The sequence below is a fragment of the Hemicordylus capensis genome, chromosome 3 (genome assembly GCF_027244095.1).
Source record: "Hemicordylus capensis ecotype Gifberg chromosome 3, rHemCap1.1.pri, whole genome shotgun sequence".
NCBI classification, from domain to species: domain Eukaryota; kingdom Metazoa; phylum Chordata; class Lepidosauria; order Squamata; family Cordylidae; genus Hemicordylus; species Hemicordylus capensis.
In genome coordinates, this window is record NC_069659.1 from 166,437,672 (window position 1) to 166,458,951 (window position 21,280).

Here is a 21,280-nt window from a genome sequence, read left to right on the forward strand (position 1 = left end):
CCCAGTGAGTTTCATGGCTGAATGGGGATTTGAACTCGGGTCTCCCTGGTCCAACACTCTAACCACTACATCACACTTGTTGTCTTGCACTTAAATTTATTTATTTATTTATTGTTAAATTTCTATGCCACCTTTCATTGAAACAATTTCAAGGAGGTTCACACAAAACTTAAAAAACAAGATTACAAAAATTACACAATTAAAACATTAGCATGAATATAAAAATACAAGTCTGATGAAAAAACAAGCACAATATGTGGACAGGATGTAAAAGGTGTGGAGTTTTTGTTTTGTTTTGTTTGGAAGGATAAATTGTATCCTTCCAAATAAATTTATGAAGCATTTTGTGTACTGGACATGCTGTGATTTCAGAATATTTTTAATATATGGCACTTTCCCTCTCCTTTCTCTCCAATTTCCCCTACTAATTTTGGCCCACAGAATGGTGGGCTTAGAATAGAGGAAGTAATTCAATATTACCATAATAAATGTAAAAAAAAAATACATATGGTCAGAGATTAAATTCACATTAAACCAGAGATACACCTGTTGAGGAAGAGCACTGCTATGTTTTTGGATGTTGCTAAAAAGTGGCCCACATGATGAGCATGGCAACACCAATGCCTATGCTGCTGCACATCTGGAAGCCAGCCCTGGCAGTATGGCACAAGAGCACAGTTGAGTAATTGTAAACTGCCCAGAGACGCATGTTTTGAGCGGTATAGAAATATGTTTCATACATACATACACACATACATACTTAAAGCAGCCTCATCCACATTAGTGCAGTGTTACTTAGATTGTTTACAGTGGAAGTAGTGCTATGCAGACTGTTTTTTAAGTAGTTTTTTAGTTGTGCTGTTACACAAAGGTGCCTGGACTGGCTTCCAAGTGGGCAGCCATGCTGGCCAATCAGCAGTGCTGGTGTTGTCTTGCACATCATGTGGGCCAATAGGCATTCATATTTTCATTAATGTGTTGTAAACATTCTCCAAGAAATATAGTAGAATAACCTAATTTGCCTCAGTGTATAGTACAACATGTATAGATGTTGTCTGGGCAACCAGTGCAATGTATGTTTATTGGGAGGTAAATCCCGTGGAGTTCAATGAGGCCTGCTCCCAAGTTATATGTGCATAGCATTTGTAGCCTTTAGGCTGCACTACTAAGCATATTCACCATGAAGTAAATATAATTGAACTGAGTAGGAAATTTCTGAGTAAATGTATTTAAAATTGAACTATATGTCCTTGATCGTAGGACAAATCATTATTAGATTACTCAGGGTGATAGCATTTTAAAGGCTAGTTCCTTTTGATGAAGTAAAATATTGAATGAAGTATTTGCTGTATAGATTTTGATTCATATGCACAATATGTTACATGTTCAGAAAGTTTAGTATTATGAAACGAAATGTTTTAAAATAATAAAGAAGCTATGAATGACCTTTTTGAAGTTGTATTTAACTAACTTTGGCTTATCCTTGTGGGTGCTTGGATCTCACTTTGAATGTTAACTCTAAACAGCTAACCTGTTTCTTCCCCTTTATTCACTTTTTTTCACCTATCATTGCATGACACACAGGGTCAGTTTTGTGCATGACACCCGCTACCAGTATTGGTAGGTTTCAAACTTCTTTATTGATCTTTTTTCTTATTGTATTCTGTAGTTTCCATTGTTTGGAGGAACTAAAACGTAACTTAGGCAATTGTTTCAGTCTGATGGCTCATTTGGACTTTTGCTTGAACTGTTAAATTTTTCAATTTGTTTTTTTTTTAAAAAGAAACAAAAAAAACCCTGCTGCTTAGATGCAACATCACTTGCTATAACAATTCCACTGCAAAAAGCATAAATACCATGAATTCCAATCTGCTTTTCTGTTTTCAAAATTTTTCTCTTTCTATATTTTATATTGCTAGCATTTTTAAATCATAAAATATTGAAAAAGCAGGCTAATTTCATCAGTGTGTTAAAGTTTCATAGTGGTGTGCCTATTTCTCCTTTTTGCTGTGTTGTAAGAAAGTTTTATCAGCGTTTCCCAGAAGTACCTCATTTTTAACACTTGCAATAGAAATTAATAACAAGTTTAGGCATGAAAAATGACATCAAAACTACTTTTAAGAGTTAAAACATTTGAAAGCTTGCCTTTCCTGATTAAAAAAGGTTGGCATTTGTCCAACAGCCTTTGCCCCAAGAATGTTGCATAGTCAAGTGATGAAGCTGATTTATTTTAGTTTGGCATCTCCACTGTCTTTGAACTACTCATTTGAAGTAAATGTTTATGAGATCAAACTTCTTCTATGTGTTATGATAATACTTCCAGCAAACATGTGAATCAACATATCTATAAAACTGAACAGAAATAAATTACCAGAAAATCTGCTCTCCTCTTTGGAAGCAAATCAATTGCTAGTTACATTAGGAAAATTACAACTATTTTCTCAGAACAGACAGTAAAATAGACCTAATTTTATCTAAGAATCATAGCTAAGAAGAGACATCTTCAGAAGCAAATAAGGGTTGTTCTTATTTCAAAAGACAGATAAAAGTTAAATTTAATCTAAGAACATATGCAGTTAACATTAGCTTACCTTAATATATCAGCATACATGCTAACATGCTATATACCTATAAATAGATATATTAATTGCAAACCCATTCTTTCTGATTTAAATGGTAACCTTAGTAGTTGTAATCTCTAGCAAATGATTGCCATTTTTTGTCTGAACAAAATCAGCTGTGCATGCATAAGATGGAAGGGCTCTGCAGTGTCACAGGTTTTTACAATAGATATAGATATCTATATATCTACTTTTATAAGAACCTGCCCTTCAAATTTTACTGTTGAGACAGGCTGTACAGTCAAAAAATTCTTCATATCCATATCAAGACAGGCTAAGAAAACACCAACATTTTTGGATTATTTCGTATAGGTTGAAGATGTATGTTATTGTGTGGATTATACTAGAAGTATGTTTTGAGGAATTTTTAAAAAGTGAAGTGATTGGATTAGTTCATGGTGCATTAAAATCTGGAACAGGGTACCAGAAACAGGTCAAGGAAGCAGGGGCGTAGCAAGGTAGGAGGGGGCCCAGAGACAAGATTTTAAAATGGGCCCCTCGCTGATATACACACACAAACACACTTCACAGTATATCATGCACTCACACTCACATCCCCATTATGAATATGGTGAATATCTAGTTCACATTGAATCTAGTTTTTTTACTCTCTGCTCCTGCCGATCTCCAAGAGACTCAACATAATTCATAGGGGGTGCAACATGGGCGGGTGGGGAGTCATGTGATGTGCCTCTGGGGGGCCCCTCGAAGCAGTGGGGCCCCAAGACGACTGCCTCCCCTTGCCTAATGGTAGTTACGCCCCTGCAAGGAAGGGAACAAAGTTGCCAGATGAATCTGCACAGAGCCACAGGAGCAAGGAGATCATGAAAGAGATATAATTAGGGACTGCATGCTGGAGAGCCTTAAAAGATACCATAATTAACCGAATAGAAGACAACCCTGAATCTAAGATGACCCCCTTAATAAACAGAGATTAAATTTTCCAGAAAAGTGGAAGAATCTGAATTTAAGATGACTCTTTGATTTCTAACATAAAAGATTTTTTTTTTTTTTGGTGGGGGGACTAATCTTGGATTTTGAAAAATACAGTAATAATTTCCGCATGCTGCTCAGTGTCCATTTCCCCAGGGAGTCTCATAAAGATTATGGCAACTAGGACTGGCATAGCTACTGAAAGCAGTAGGGAAAACTGTAGGACAATAGTGATGGGAAGAGAAGAAGCTGAACAACACTAAGTTGCTCAGTATTGCTTCTAAGCCACATGTTGCGGAACAGGGAATGAGGACCTTAAAAACTCTGCATTGGCTCCTTGAATTTTTGTATCACATTCCAGTTCCTCTATGTGGCTCAGTGGCAACAGTACCACTATGTTGTTGTTGTTGCTTTTTAAATCACAGCAAAGAGAAAGAGGAAAATTTCTTCACTGACTGAAATGGAATGAGGTGACAGAAATGAACAGGAAGTGAGTGAGGAGGAGGCTTCAGTAGTCTAAGAATCAGATAACCGTGGACTAACTGAGGGTTTTAGTTCTAGCTGCCAAAAGAAAAGAAGTAAGTGTCAAAACATGGCAGCTTCCTGTATGCTGGCAGCCAGAAGGTCAGGATAGATGGGCACAAGATTAAATGTCTAGGAAGATAATAGTATCTAGGGCAGTGACAAGCACTGGGGGAACTGTGCCAGGTTGGAGCATTTGAGAAATGTGAGCAAATAAATATCCAGGGAGAAAAAAAACTGTAGTCAGGCAGGAGAAAGGAAGATGAAAGGTTATTAGAGAAATTTCATTGGTAAATAACTGCATGGCACTGATAGGTAGAGCCATGAAGCAAATAAAACTGCTTGGAGGGGGGGAAATGTGCAAAGTGTAAACAATGGTTTGGATTTTAGTTATTGTGACCAGCCTTGTACTTGCAGAACAGGTCTATCTTTCCTATTCCTTCTTGCTGCAACCCCATCGTGTACCCCAAAAAGTCACTTCTGTGGCTTGGGGAACCCTCTGGAACCCTATGAGATGTGGGGCTCCAGAAAGAAGAGTAAATTGGTAAACATAAAGGACCTTCCTTTACATGAGTGGAAGTACCTTCTACTTGTGCAAGACTACCTTTGGATCCAAGTCATTGTGATTTCATAAAAGTAGGATTTTTAAAAAAACCTATAGCAGCATTCCAAATTTATTTTATTTAAAAATATTTTTAAGCTGCTCTTCATGAAGTTCTGTCAAAGCAGAATGCAAAGTTACAATATAAAATACAATAAAACACAGAATTACAGAAATGGAGTAGTGAAATACCACAACTAAAAATTTCTGAAGTGGAGATAAATCCATTTAGTTCACATAAAGGCTGAGAATGAAAAAATGTCTTCTCCCAACACCAGAAAGATAAGATAGAGCCAGACCAGCCTCCTTTGGGACGGCATTGCAAAGTTGGGAGACCACAAGTAAGACAGCCTTTTTCCACAAGCAAGACCACCCTTCTAATCTCTGATAATTATCAAAGTGTCTGGGCAGGCTCATGCAGTAGTAAGTAGTATTTCAGATCCCTGTAGGTCTAGTAAATTTGGTTTTTTAAATTTTGAAAGGCAACATCTACAAAGATATTTCTGTAACTTTAGAAAAAGTCAGTTTTTACATGAATAAACTGGCCATTTTCACAAAAGCTTTATTTGAACTTCACAATACTAAGTAAAAATATCACAAAATAAGGAATGAATAATTTGCTTTGGTTTTTTTTCTGGGAATCGCCGATAACTGTGACAAACTTCCTTTAAATTGTACTTGTAATAAGCTATTTTCCCTTTTGTTTTATTTCTCTGCCACGCTTTCTTGCTTTGCATTGTGATTGCATGCCATCTGCTGGTTTAACCCATGATGGCTTGCTGCTCTGATATTCACCATGCCAAAATTCCACTTCCATTACCATAATGCTACACACTCCTGTTCATTGCTTCCATGGCTCCCCTCCTGAAAGTACCCATGATGCACAGCGCTACGTCCGCCACTGTCTCTGCAGCAACAACTCCTGCAACAAGTGTCCCCTTCGCCGCAACAGCCACAGCCAATCAGGTTTGCTCCTTTTAAAGCTTTCTTTCACAAATCCCAAACTCTAAATGAGTGCTGGTACTTATTAAAAAAAAAAATTCTCCTGGAGAATTTTTTTCTTCATGTTTTACCCATCAAACTTTATTTTGAAGTAGTTTTGTAGCAAATATTTATGGACAGGTTGCACTTATTTAGAGTTAACATTTATTGCAAAAAGTCGTGTAGCTGTGTCTAGCATTGCACTGTTTGTTTTTTGTTTCTAACACCTTATATAATTAACCAAACTGATGTGGAGTCGTCTTGGTGGTGATCTAGTTATGTATAAATCATCCAATTAACTTCTCAATTCAGGAGGGGAAAATGTGTTAACTCAGGTTTCAAGTGTTTACTTCCTTTTCTCCATACAGTAAGTATAAGTAACTAACAGATCTTTTCCTGAAGACTGAAACAAACTCCAAATGGACAAAGCCAGCTGGACAGAACAGTTAGTGGATAGGGAACCATTCATATTTGTACTTAGCTTGATTACATGGAAGGCTCTGAGTCTGAAATTACTCTTTGAGATGTTAAGAGAACTTTGTCAAACTTGAAAAACCATAATTTTCCATCCTATAATTTTATATATACAAGTAATCCAAAAGATCATTGTTCTTCTCTGTTGTATGTGTGTGCACATTTTTATATTTCTAAACATTTACAAAATGTGTCCATCAGTAATCATTATGGTAAAAATGAACTTCAAAATACCCACGGTAGGGTTTGTGTTCCAGCAGATCCAGGAATCAGTCCAATAACTTTCATGGTTTTTTTGTTCTTGGGAAAATGTCCAGATTGCATCCAAAATGTGAAGTGAAAGCACTCCTGATCAAGTCTGCTGGCTCTATTCGCTTCCCTCTGGCACCTTGTAATAACTGTTTTAATACTCTTTCTCCTTCAAATTTGTATGGTATATAGTACACAAATATAGTCCAAGGAGCGGAGAATAGGTAAAAGCTGCAAGAGAAGACTGGCTTCCCTAGAACACAGAACTACTAAATTCCCTTATGTAAATATGGGTAACTTTAGCTCTTGGTTTCCTTAAACATTTTCCAAATTAAGGAATTTTTAAAAACCCTGCACACCAAGTCACTGAGGTCAAGGTCAATTTTAAAATTAATTTTTAAATTTAATTAATTAAAATAATTAATAACTTTAATTTTCAAAATTAATTTTCAGACTTCAATCGACATGTTTAATAGCTAGGGGAGGAGGCCTGTGTTCGCGCCCACTGCTTGGCAGCCCCCACCCCTCTACCTTACAGGTTGTAAGCTGCTGTGTTATCTCAGACCTCAGCTTTCACCTATCCACCGTCGCAGCCTCTCCCTGTGCTGTGCTACATCCAGCCAGCTACTAGGTGGTGGGAAGAAGAAAGCTGCCATCTGGGGCTTTCCTCCTTCCTTCCGCTGAAGAGCTGTGTAGATATGGATCAGTGCATCGACTCTCAGGTGGCGGAAGGGAGGGAAGGCTTAATGGCAGCTACCTCCTTCTGCCCAGCCCAAACTGATTATATAAGAACAGCCTTGCTGGATCAGGCCCAAGGCCCATTTAGTCCAGCATCCTGTTTCATACATGGCCCACCGGATGCCGCTGGAAGCCTACAGGCAGAAGTTTAGGGCATGCCCTCTCTCCTGCATCCTGCCTTTGTCACTGGAGGTGGCCTATAGCCCTCCGACTAGCAGCCGTTGATAGACTTCTACTCCATGAAGTTATCCAAACCCCTCTTAAAGCCATCCAGGTTGTTGGCTGTCACCACATCTCGTGGCAGAGAATTCCACAAGTTGATTATGCGTTGTGTGAAAAAGTACCTCCGTTTGCTGGTCCTAAATTTCCTGGCAATCAATTTCATGGGATGACCCCTGGTTCTAGTGTTATGTGAGAGGGAGAAGAATTTCTCTCAATCCACTTTCTCCACACCATGCATGATTTTACCTCTATCATGTCTCCCCACAGTCGTCTTTTTCCTAAACTAAATAGCCCCATGTGTTGTAGTCAAGTTCAAGTTCAAGCTTTATTATGGTCAGAGACCAGCATAAAATTAAACATTAATGAAGGTAATACTGGAGAAAAGTTACATGTTGATAGAGGTGATTGCAAATATGATGATAGCTATTGTGAAAAGGCTAAAATTTAAAATAATCACAATTTAAAAAGAGACAAGCTACTAAAAAGAAACAAGCTACTAAAAAACTAAAACCGCTAAACATACTTTTCCATAATAAAATGCACAGAAAAGATAGAAGGGGGAATTCAAATAGTAGCAGTAGTAGTAGTAGTAATATAGCTGAAAATGATTTCATATGTGGTAAAAAGCTAGAATTAAAATTAAGAATGGTTAAAACTATAATGGTTACCATAAGTTGAACTATTACTAAAAATGGTAAAGTTACACGGAATTGCACTAAATGGTAAAATACACTAAAATACGCTAAATGTTACACTGCATTAATCTAATAAAATATTATGCATTGCCATGGTGCAATTAATATGATACGAAGAATATGGAGGAGAGTGTTATCAGGACTCAAATTAGGGGAGCCCATCAGCTATCATCTTTTGCTGGATGCCAATCACAGCTGCACAGAACTTGGCAATAATCTTTGTGGGGGTGGGGGTTAGAGTCAGATAGCAGCAATTGAGTATAGAAGTGGTTCGTACGTCCCAGAAGCTTGTTCAACAGTGGAGAAATAACGGCGGCATGAATGTCTCTCTAGAACAGGCAGTATAAAAGGACATGCTCAGTGGTTTCAATTTGCTCTGAGCCGCAGGGGCATAATCGCTCTGCGTACGGGATCTTTCTGTATCATCCCTCTACAACTGCTGAGGGGAGACCATGGCAGCGGGCCAGAGTGAATGCCCTTCTGTGGTTTGGGGCCTCCAGTTGAGAAAGGTGTGCTGCCGGATAGGATATATATCTAAGCTCCTCACTTATACAAAACTTTGGAACACTGCTGAGATCTGCTTGGCGCTCAGTGTCTGTGATGCGCTGTTTGATGATCGCTTTTGCCTGATCGTATCACCATGTTGATCAGGGACAGAGGGGCGAGGCCCAGGGTAGGTAATTTCATCTCAATTGCCTGAGCCCGTATAGAATGGTAATCGTCATGAAGGGTTAGAGGGGCAAGAACCATTGGACTCAGGGATAGTTTAAGCCAATAGGAGAGAGTGTGTGTTGTAGTCTTGCCTTATAAGAAAGGTGCTCTAGGCCCCTGATCATCTTGGTTGCCCTCTTCTGCACCTTTTCCATTTCTACAATGTCCTTCTTTAGATGTGGTGACCAAAATTGTTCACAGTACTCCAGGTGTGGCCGCACCATAGTTTTGTATAAGGGCATTCTAATATTAGTTGTTTTATTTCCAAATCCCCTTCCTAATGATCCCTAGCATGGAATTGGCCTTATTCACAGCTGCCGCACATTGAGGAGAGCTGGTCTTGTGGTAGCAAGCATGACTTGTCCCCTTAGCTAAGAAGGGTCTGCCCTGATTGCATATGAATGGGAGACTAGAAGTGTGAGCACTGTAAGATATTCACCTCAGGGGATGGAGCCGCTCTGGGAAGAGCAGAAGGTTTCAAGTTCCCTCCCTGGCTTCTCCAAGATAGGACTGAGAGAGAGATTCTTGGTCTGCAACCTTGGAGGTGCTGCTGCCAGTCTTACCCCTACTTCTAGATCATTTATGAACACATTAAAAAGCACTACTCCCAGTACAAATCCCTGGGGGACCTCACTTCTTACTTCCCTCCATTTTGAAAACTCTTCATTTATACCTACCCTCTGTTTCCTGTCCTTCAACCAGTTAGCAATCCACACAAGCACTTGTCCCCTTATCCCATGACTGCTCAGCTTTCCCAGGAGTCTTTGATGAGAAACTTTGTCAAAAGCTTTTTGGAAGTCCAGGTATACTATGTCAACTGGATCACCCTTATCCACACACTTGTTGACACTCTCAAGGAACTTCAAAAGTTTTGTGAGGGAAGATTTACCTTTGTAGAAGCCATGCTGGTTCTCTCCCAGCAGGGCTTGTTGTTCTATGTGCTTTACAGTTTTTTCCTTGAGGATGAGTTCCATTAATTTGACTGGAATTGAATTAAACTAACCGGCCTGTAATTTCCTGGATCGCCCCTGGATCCCTTTTTGAAAATCGGTGTTACACTTGCTACTTTCTAGTCCGTGGGTACAGAGCCTGATTGCAGGGATAAATTATATATTTTAGCAAGGAGGTCGGCAATTTCACATTTGAGCTCTTTGAGGACTCTTGGATAGATGCCATCCAGCCCTGGTGATTTGCTAGTTTTCAGTTTTTCCAGACAGTTTAGAACATCAACTCTTGTCACTTCTATCTGACTCAGTTCTTTAGCCTCCATCCCCAAAAAGCCTGTTTCAGGAACAGGTATATGCTGAGTATGTTCTGCTGTGAAGACGGACACAAAGAACGCATTGAGCTTCTCTGCAACCTCCATATCCTCCTTAATAATCCCTTTCACTCCCTCATTGTCTAATGGTCCAACTGCCTCTCTGGCAGGTTTCATGTATCTGATGTATTTAAGGAAGTTTTTGTTATTCTCCTTGATGCTTTTAGCTAAATGACTCTCAAACTCTCTTTTCTCCTCCCTCATTGTCACCTTGCATTTCTTTTGCCAGAGTTTGTGTTCCTTTCTGTTCTCTTCCTTTGGACCGGCCATCCAATTTCAGAAGGAAGTCTTCTTCCCTTTTATGGCTTCCTTGACTTTACCTGTTAGCCATGCTGGCAGCATCCTGGACTTAGCGGTACCTTTCCTCCTTTTGGGTATACAATCTAACTGGGCTTCTAGTATTGTGGTTTTGAGTAAACTCCATGCATTCTGGAGCGAAGTGATCTCCCTTTCAGCTTTCTTTTCACCATACTCCTCATTTTGGAGAAGTTTCGTCTTCTGAAATTCAAAGTGTCTGTGTTAGAGTTCTTTGGTGATTCTCTCCCCGCATGTATGCTGAATTTGATGGCACTATGGTCACTGTTCCCTAAAGGGTTGATGACACTGACATCATGCATCAGGTCCTGGGTGCTACTCAGGATTAAGTCCAAGGTCGCCTTCTCTCTAGTTAGTTCCATGACCAACTGTTCTAGGGCGCAGTCATTCAGTGTATCTAGAAATTTGACCTCTCTGTCATTATCTGACTGTGAATTTACCCAGTCTATGTGTGGGTGATTGAAATCACTCTGCCTCTCTTTGAAGCCTCCCTGATTTCCTCCTGCAACTCCCAGTCACTGTCAGCGTTTTGGTCCGGAGGGCAATAGCACATCCCCAGTAGCACATTTCCTTTCAGGCCTTGTATTGTCACCCACAGGGTTTCTGTGGAGGACTCCAGTCCACCTAGGTTTTCTAGCTTGTTAGATTCTATCCCTTCTTTAACATATAGTGCTACTCCACTTCCAAGGCGCCCCTCCCTGTCCTTTCTATAGAGTTTATATCCAGGGATAACAGTATCCCACTGGTTCTCACTGTTCCACCATGTTTCCATTATGCCCACTATTTCTATTTCTGCGTTCGCAACCAAGCACTCCAGCTCACCCACCTTGGCTTGGAGGCTTCTGGCATTGGCATATAAGCACCTATACACTGAATCTCTTTTCTGGTGTCTTCTATCTTTCTTTTGACTCTTTGACCAGCTGGCACAGCCTTCTGTCTACTCTTTATGTGGTTCTGCTCTGTACCCTTCTGTTTTATCTGAATCCTTGGCACCCTCACACTTTCAAGGATGGTATTCATAGAACCGGATACTGCCCAGCTCCCATCGGCAATTCCCCAGGTGTTATTTTAAAAGCTGATCTGCAACCTTTTTGATTTTAAGTGCCAGCAGTCTGGTTCCATCTTGTTTCAAATGCAGCCCGTCCCTTTTGTACAGGCCTTGCTTGCCCCAAAATGTATCCCAGTGCCTAACAAATCTAAACCCCTCCTCCCGGCACCAACATCTCATCCACTCATTGAAATCCCTCAGCTCTGTCTGTCTCACTGTACCAAGAAAAAAAGGGGGGGAAACAGGCAAAAACTACGAAAAGCAACCCATGCAAAAACACGAAGGCACTGAAAACCTGAGCATAACGTAGATAGTGAAAGGATAGAAATGTATTGGCAATAAATCACAGGCACCCCTGTGATAAGTATAATGAATACAGTAATGAGGGCAGTACACGCTCCATACCATGTCACTGAAGTTCGTCGTGCACGAGGGTGGTGCTGCTGTGCTTGGTTTATGACCACATTCCAACACAGCAGCAGCACCCTCGTGCACGACGAACTTCAGTGACTGTGGCTTATTGTACTTGTTGCATTGTATGGAGCGTGTACTGCCCTCATTACTGTATTCATTATACTTATCACAGGGGTGCCTGTGATTTATTGCCAATACATTTCTATCCTTTCACTATCTACGTTGTGCTCAGGTTTTCAGTGCCTTCGTGTTTTTGCATGTGTCTCTCTGTACCTGCATGTGGAACAGGTAGCATTTCTGAGAATGCTACCTTGGGGGTCCTGGACTTCAATACGCTACCTAAATTTGGCTTCCAGGACCTCCCAACTACATTTCCCCACATCGTTGGTGCCAACGTGCACCATGACAGCTGTCTCCTCCCGAGCACTGCCCAACAGTCTTTCTAGATGTTGCGTTATGTCTGCAACCTTTGCACCAGGCAGGTAAGTCACTGTGCAGTCAACACGCAGGTCACAAACCCACCTTTCTATACCTCTATACCTGTATTCACATCCTTAATTTGTAGCCAGTTCCATTGAAGCAGGCCGGGTGGAAGGAGAATGTGGTGCCCTGCCCACTTCAATGAAAGTGGCTACAAAATAAGGACATGTATTAGCATTTGTAGTCAATTTGGGCCAGGTGGATGGAGACTGCCATTTAGCCTTTCTTCCCTTCCACTGCCTGGGAGCTGAAACGCCACTCCATATCCAAGTGGCTCTTTAGTGGTGGGAAGGAGGAAAACCCCAGATTGCAGCTTCCTCCCTCCTGCTACCCAGGAGCCAGCTGGACGTAGTGCTGTGCAGGGCAGATAGCAGCAGCGGACAGAGGAAAGCTGAGGTCTGGGAGAGCCAAGCAGCTTAAAGCCCTGCCAAAACTATGCCCTAGATAAGCCAATTTGCCCTCCTCAGATATATTTGCTCTCTTAGGGAAAGGGTGCAGAACCTGGTTGGCTTTTCTTGAAGTGGTTGTCTTTCCCACTGCTTTTGTGATGGTTGCAGCTTATTCCTTTTGACAGGCAACATGCTCTTTCCTGCAAGCAATTTTGAAAGTAGCTTTATATTTATATTTATATATTGGTGTCGAAAGGGAAATGCTAGCAGAACACTTTCAGAAATATAAGGAAGTTGAAGTTTCCTGAGATGTGTTCATATAAAGCAGCACGAATGCCAGAAAAAAAGAATGGTATTTTTTGAAACTGTACTTACAGTTACATAATCACATGAGGCCAGGAAAGCTTTCCTTATGTGGACCTGTCTAATCAATCTTCTTTCTTTTTCTGGAGTTCCATCCCACCCACCCCCGATGCTCACCACTGCAGTAGACCCTTCATCTTGATGTTAATGTATTTCATCCAGTAACAGAAAGGGCCAACATGCTGTGCAATGCAGTGCCGGCATTTCCAGACTGCATTGCACATGAAAAGAAGCCTCTGCATGATTGCATAGGGATGTCCACGAACAGTTCACGTACTCCCTGGGGCAGCATGTGTGTGTGTGTGGGGGGTGCCTTTAAGCGAGCTGGTAAGGCACTCCTTACCTATTCGCCCGCTCCCCACAGCTTTTCCTCCACTGGCGCTCATTTTTGAAAGAGATGTGCGGAGCTGCAGCATTCCTTCCTGCAGTCCTAATTGGCTTCGGCAGACACATGGCCGGCGCACGCACACACCTTCCATTTGTGTGGTATGCTGGCCATGCCAATGGGCGGCGCATGTGCATGTTAGCCATGTGCATGCCAACACTGATGGGGCTGCAGGAAGGATCGCTGCTGCCCTGCACTTCTCTTTCAAAATCAAGCACCGGTGGGGGGCATGCAGCAGGGAGGGGGTAAACAGGTAAGGAGCACCTTACCAGTTTTTTAAAGGCACTCCCCCTCCCACTTCCCATCAAGCCGGCTCGAACGCCAGCATTAGAACAGGCTTGACATTCCAGGAAGGGAGCACCGTACCTGTTTGTGCACATCCCTAGTATTTCAGAGGTGTGCATTGCACATTGACCTAAACCACTGCATGCCACACTTCTTCCCTTGTTTCCAGCATGCTTTTTAGGTTGTTGCAGAACTCCGTGGTCTTTGCAGCACTGCCGGGGGTATCTTTCACATGCACAGCAGCCCTGGGAGGTTGGCAACACCAACATTGGGTTTCATAGCATGTCTTCCAGAAGTTATAAGAAATGGCCTTGGCATAAAATAATTGTTGACTTCCCCTTTGTGGAAACTACATAAAAGAAGATACTCCCCACCAACACAATTTTTTGAGCACTGTTGGTTCCACTGGCCATTATCAACTGTGCCAAGAAGTGAGTAATTTTAGCAACATGAACCTCTACTCTGCTGTGCCAACTCCCACCCAGCACTGCTGGATCAGTGTTGTCAAATGCCACTGTGAGTCTGTGTGTCCTATCACTATATCCTAGGTGCTGTTGGAGTGTTCCCATAGCATCTAGGGAACTTTCTAGTTGTAGAGCAGCTTTAGGAGATACATTTAGCAAGGAGGTTTGCAGATACTTTTAGAGCAAGTGATAGAGAGCCATATTGTACACAGTACAAATTGTAGAATATAGATCCTAAGGAGTTTGCTCCAAGGCCAGGGCAGTGCCCTAAATGGGGAAGATGCAAGAACTTGAGAACAGAGTGCATGCTGTGACAATCCCTTGAAGCAAGTGAAATGACTGCAAATTGTTGCTTCAGGCAAATCACTTGTCAGTTCCTTATGTGAGACAGTATATTGAACTTTTAAAAATTCTGGCAGATTCCCTCTGGAAGTAGGGTAACTATTATTTCTGATTGGGAACCTTAGTGGTCTAGTGGAGTGAATAGGGCTCCCTCATACATTTTTGGATTTTTCTCCTCCTTTGAGGCAATGGGTATCTCAGGATATAGGGATTGGTGCCCAATGAAATTTTCCCTGGGCGAAGACTCAGAGCTGATTCCCTTGCAAAGTTTCTTCACTTGATATCTCTTCCCTTGATGACTTTTCTCTCAGTGACTTTCAGCTGAATGTGTGAGGTGTTTCTATAGAAGAAGCATACTACGTCGATGTAATGGGAGGTGATGGAAAATTTCTGCTGTGGTATTTGTTCTGTTTCACACATGCAAGTCATCAGCTCAGTTGCAATCAACAAGTGGTAACTGTGCTTTTGTGAATTATTCTTAAGTGGATGGGTTTTGTTTAAACTCAGGATCGCCATATTTCAGGAAAAGAAGAAATCTTCCCCCTGCTCAGATTAGTTAGTGATAATAGAGGAAGGATTGTGTTCCCTTACTATGTGAGTTATTTTACTTGTGTCATCTGCAGCTGTCTGCTCTACAGACACTTTTCTACAGTGCACATCTTGGTCTGGATTGTGTAGATCAGTGTTCTTCTTTGTAAGGCCTTGAAGTCAGTGATGTATCCCATCAATCCTAAGTGTGGCTCTCTGACTAATGGTTCATTAGACTTGTGCAAAGCTTCAACCAAAGCTGAATACTCTGCACAGTCCCCCTAGAACCATGTGGGGCAACCATTCCCATTGTGCCTTACTCCAAGCACTTTGGGGGCACCTTAAAGGGAATAGGAGCCCTCTTGATTCCCTGCACCATCAGGGAATGCTGTGGACAGAGCGCTGGGAAGTGTAGCCCTTCCCAGTGCTTTCCTCATAGACCTCTTAAGAGAGGGGTCTATTTTCCCTAAAGGGTTCTCTGCTGAGGAAGGTGCAGTACTGTTGGAGGTGAGCACAGTGGGAAATGGCTCTAATGTTTTAAGATTTTTTGCCAAAGTGGCCCCACTTGAAAAAGAATGAAGGTCACTGGTATAGGGTCAATCTATGAAGACTTTGTGAGTGGATAGCTGCTTTGCTGCAGGGACTGGACTAGATAGACCTTCGGCCTTTTCTAGTGTTATGGTTGTATGTACTTTTTACCAGATTAAGAGCAAGTGGGAAACTGAGACTACTCCTATGAATGCCCATCAGAACAACTCTTCTGGGGATTAGACATATACCTGAAAGTTGTTTGCTGTTTTATTAAAGGCTGGCAGATGTAGGAGCAATCCATCATTACAATTAGCAAAACAAATAAGATAGCACCCCACTGCAGTTTTCCTCCTGTTAAGGAAAAATATCTCCAAGGATAATTTCTAAAAGGACCAGATGTTTTATATCTGGTTTATAAATGGAAAAGGTCCTCTTTGATAGTGTGAGAAGACATGGACAACAAATATTTACACTTGTGGTATGAACATACAAAGCTGTCTCATCTGCTTCTAAGATGGCTCCCTGGTACACGGAGGAGTTGCGGGGGATGAAGCGGCTTGTTAGGTGACTGGAACGCAAGTGGAAGAGAACTCGGCTCGAATATGACAGGATGCAGCACAGAACACATTTGAAGACCTACGCAGTGGCAATGCGCGCAGCAAAAAAGCGTTTTTGGTCGGCGCGCATTGCATCTGCGGGTTCAAGTACGGCAGAGTTATCCCGGGTGGTGAGGAGTATAGTTTCTGCTCCTTCTGCCTCAAATCAGCTCCTGGAGATACTCTGCTGTGACGCCTTTAGTGGATTCTTTGCAGATAAAAATCTCCTGTATTTGGGCCGAATTGGACTCCACTATTTCTGCAGGGTCTGTGAGGGAGGTATCTCGCAGTCCCTCTTGCAGTGTTAGGTTGGATCAGTTTCAATCTGTGACTCCTGATGACGTGGACAAGCTGCTTGGAGCGGTACGGCCTACCACTTGTTCTCTGGATCCTTGTCCAACCTGGCTGCTTCGATCTTGCGGAGAGGTTGTTGGAGATAGCCTAGTTAATATCATAAATGCATCGCTGAGGGAGGGTAGGGTGCCTTCCTGTTTGAAGGAGGCAATAGTTACACCACTTCTTAAGAAGCCTTCCCTGGATCCCTCAGCGATGGATAGTTATAGGCCAATCTCCCCTGGCTGGGCAAGGTAATCAAGAGGGTGGTGGCTAACCAGCTCCAGGCAGTTTTGGAGGAAACTGATTATCTAGACGCATTTCAAACTGGCTTTAGAACGGGCTATGGGGTTGAGACAGCCTTGGTTGGCCTGATGGATGACCTTTACCAGGGAATCGACGGAGTGTGACTCTGTTGGTCCTCTTGAATCTCTCGGCGGCATTCAGTACCATCGACCATGGTATCTTTCTGGGTCACCTGGGGGAGTTGGGAATAGGGGGCACTGCTCTGCAGTGGTTCCGTTCCTATCTCTCAGGTAGATCCCAGATGGTGCAGCTTGGTGACAGTCGCTCCTCAAAGCAGGAGCTGTTACAGTGAGGGAAATAAGTATTTGATCCCCTGCTGATTTTGTCCATTTGCCCTCTGACACAGAAATGACCAAGCTATAATTGGAATGGTAGGTTTATTGTAGCTGTGAGAGACAGAATAACAACAAACCAACCCTCAAAAGCCCAGTACCCAAAAGTCAGCGATGGATTTGCATTGTAGTGAGGGAAATAAGTATTCGATCCCCTATCAACCAGCAAGATTTTAGGCTCCCAGGTGTCTTTTCACTATATGCAGGTAACAAGCTGAGATGAGGAACACCCTCTGTAAGGGAGTGCTCCTAATCCCAGCTTGTTACAGTACCTGTATAAAAGACACCTGTCCATAGAAGCAAGCAATCACTCAGCTTCCAAACTCACCACCATGCCCAAGACCAAATTGCTGTCGAAGGATGTCAGGGACAAGGTTGTAGACCTGCACAAGGCTGGACTGGGCTACAAGACTATCGCCAAGCAGCTTGGTGAGAAGGTGACTACAGTTGGCACGATAACTTGCAAATGGAAGAAACACAAAATAACTGTCAATCTCCCTCGGTCTGGGGCTCCATGCAAGATCTCACCTCGTGGAGTTGCAATGATCATGAGAACGGTGACAAAGCAGCCCAGAACTACACGGGGGGAACTTGTCAATGAACTCAGGGCAGCTGGAACCATAGTCACCAAGAAAACAATTGGTAACACACTACGCCGTGAAGGACTGAAATCTTGCAGTGCCCGCAAGGTCCCCCTGCTCAAGGCAGCACATGTACAGGCCCATCTGCAGTTTGCCAATGCACATCTGAATGATCCAGAGGAGAACTGGGCAAAAGTGTTGTGGTCAGATGAGACCAAAATCGAGCTCTTTGGCATCAACTCAACTCGCCGTGTGTGGAGGAGGAGGAATGCTGCCTATGAGCCCAAGAACACCATCCCCACCGTCAAACATGGAGGTGGACACATTATGCTTTGGGGGTGTTTTTCTGCTAAGGGGACAGGACACCTTCACCGCATTGAAGGGACGATGGACAGGACCATGTACCGTCAGATCTTGGGTGAGCACCTCCTTCCCTCAGCCAGGGCATTGAGAATGGGTCGTGGATGGGTATTCCAGCATGACAATGACCCAAAACACACAGCCAAGGCAACAAAGGAGTGGCTCAAGAAGAAGCACATGAAGGTCCTGGAGTGGCCCAGCCAGTCTCCAGACCTTAATCCCATAGAAAATCTGTGGAGGGAGCTGAAGGTTCGGGTTGCCAGACATCAGCCTCGAAACCTTTCTGACTTGGAGAGGATCTGCAAAGAGGAGTAGGACAACATTCCTCCTGGGTTGTGTGCAAACCTGGTGGCCAACTACAAGAAACGTCTGACCTCTGTGATTGCCAACAAGGGTTTTGCCACCAAGTACTAAGACATCTTTTGTGAAGGGATCGAATACTTATTTCCCTCACTACAATGCAAATCCATCGCTGACTTTTGGGCACTGGGCTTTTGAGGGTTTGTTTGTTGTTATTCTGTCTCTCACAGCTACAATAAACCTACCATTCCAATTATAGCCTGGTCATTTCTGTGTCAGAGGGCAAACGGACAAAATCAGCAGGGGATCATATACTTATTTCCCTCACTGTAAATGGAGCCCCTCAGGGCTCCATTCTGTCACCAATGCTTTTCAATATCTACATGAAACCGCTGGGTGAGGTCATCAGGAGATTTGGTGCTGGGTGTTATCAATATGCTGATGACACCCAAATCTATTTCTCCCTTTCATCTTCAGGAAATGGCACTCATTCTCTAAATGCCTGCCTACAGGCAGTAATGGGCTGGATGTGGGATAACAAATTGAAGCTGAATCCAAGCAAGACGGAGGTGCTCATTGTGGGGGCTCAGAATCTGAGGAGTGAGTTAGATCTTCCTGTGCTGGATGGGGTTACACTCGCCCAGAAGGAGCAGGTGCGCAGCTTGGGAGTACTCCTGGACCCAGGCCTCACCCTGGTTTCTCAGGTGGAGGCCATGGCCAGGAGTGCTTTCTTTCAGCTTCGGCTGATTCAACAGCTGCACCCATTCCTTGAGGAGGATGACCTCAAAACAGTGGTGCACCAGCTGGTAACCTCCCAGCTTGACTATTGCAATGCGTTCTACGTGGGGCTGCCTTTGTACGTAGTCCGGAAACTTCAGTTAGTTCAGAATGCGGCAGCCAGATTGATCTCCGGGGTAACCCGGAGAGACCATATTGCACCTATTTTGAAACAACTGCACTGGCTGCCGATAAGTTCCTGGGCAAAATACAAAGTGCTGGTTATTACCTTTAAAGCCCTGAACGGCTTAGGCTCGAGTTCATCTGAGGAGGTTTGTCTCCAGTTGCCACTAACTCGTCTGGTGGCAACTTGGAGGCGGGCCTTCTCTATAGCTGCTCCGGGGCTGTGGAATGTGTTCCCTGCGGAAATCCGCAATTTGAATTCTCTATTAGCCTTCAGGAGAGGCCTTAAAATGTATTTGTTTGGCCTGGCTTTCCAGGGTTTTTTAATTGGTTTTAATATTTTAACACGATTTTGGAGATTTTAATCATTGTAATTGTTTAATTGTTGTTTTAAAATGTTTTAAAATTGTTAATTGTTGTTATATTGTTTTTAATATGTTTTAGCTCTTTATTGTTTTAGTGGTTTGTTTTAATTTGTAAACCGCCCTGAGCCATTTTGGAAGGGCGGTATATAAATCCAATCAATCAATCAACAAACAAACAAACAAACAGTTAAACATCTATCTATCTATCTATTGGGTGGGTGAGGGGAAGGGATGTTGTATTTGTGTACAAATACACTCTCAGCGAGTGCCTGGAAGTCCCACCCCAGCACTGACATGCCAGCAAACATCCCTGTGCTCTTCATGATGTGGCATTTGTCTGAAGAGGCAAATGCCGTAAACGTGGTGGCAGTTGCTTCTGGGATCAGAAGGCGAAGGTGCCTCAGCCTTCCAATCACAGAAACTCCCGTCATCACGCTTCTGCCATTTGCCTCTTCAGACAATCACCACAGCCATGAAGAATGAAGGGAGAGTGATGCTTCCTGGCATGTCAGTGCTGGGGCAGGGCTTCTGGGCACTCTCTGCAACGGTGCAAGGTATACTGTCCAATTATTGTCTATCTCGTTAATGCCCTCTGCTCTGACTGGCTGTTGTTCTCCAAGGTCTCATGGAGATGTTTTTCCTAGCCCTTATTTTTAACTGGGAAGTCCTTTCTGCATGAAAAGCATGTGCTCTACTACAAAGCTATAGCTTTTAACCCAAATGCTTTCCATTCCAATGCCAAGTTTCTTGTAATGAAATCAATATTTTTAGTCAAGAATTCAAGTCAACCACATGGTAAGATAAGGAGCTGTACTCCTATCTTCTTTTATTTCAGTGAATTAAAAATAATTGCCAAACGAACAAGTCAGCATCTGCTTCTAAATCAGAAATTGCCACAATTTTTAGCTATCTTGTTCCTTTGGTTTAAATGAGAAAAGCAGCTGCCTTGTTCATTGTATTCAACTAAGTGAGGCAGCCACTGTACTAGTCACTGCCAGCAACCATATTTCAGGGTGGTTGTTCTTTCTGAATCATGGTGTCCTGAATAATGATGCAATGGCCATGATAGTAGCAAAGGGGAAAGAAAGCAGCAGATTGTAATTTGTATAAAGAAACTGCATCTCATTCATATGAGATGTTAAGTATACTGTTTCAACGATATCATTTTGACTAATTTTCATGTAGCTAATGAGACACAAAAAACAGATACTATTCCCTTTCTATTTTAATGACAACCCCTAAAATATATATATTTAATTAGAATGGTCCAATGACGACGACTTCTTGTGGATTTCACTGGATGCCTGCACTTCTAGGCTTGAAAGCAACAGAGGTGTGACAGAACACAGAAGTGAGGGCAGCAGGAGAGAGAGTAGGCTAATCGGCTTCTGCAGCTGGAGTATGAGCCTCTTTGCTTCAAAGGTTGCATGATAGGACTGCAGAAGTAACTAGGTCTGGGCAAGATGCGGTGACTCTCTCACCTGCAGGAGAAAATGCTAATAACAAAGTGTGAGCCAGCAACTAGAGCCTAATCAGTACAGCACACACATATGTGGTGTAACCAGCATGGTGTAGTGGTTAGAGTACTGGACTAGGAC

The 21,280-nt window shown here is 42.7% G+C and overlaps 1 protein-coding gene across 16 annotated transcripts in view; it reads left to right on the forward strand.

Moving 5' to 3' along the window:
- The window catches only part of MBNL2 (muscleblind like splicing regulator 2), a 122,360-nt gene that overhangs the window by 91,518 nt on the left and 9,562 nt on the right, over nt 1–21,280 (forward strand). For 8 of the 16 annotated variants that reach the window (XM_053306403.1, XM_053306407.1, XM_053306411.1 and 5 more), the window contains 2 exons: nt 1,585–1,620; nt 5,549–5,643. The exons of 5 other annotated variants lie outside the window; for them this stretch is intronic. In XM_053306403.1, coding sequence (XP_053162378.1) covers nt 1,585–1,620; nt 5,549–5,643 — 131 coding nt within the window. The remainder of the gene's footprint in view (nt 1–1,584; nt 1,621–5,548; nt 5,644–21,280) is intronic. 3 more of the 16 variants (XM_053306406.1, XM_053306410.1, XM_053306414.1) reach the window with 1 other exon arrangement.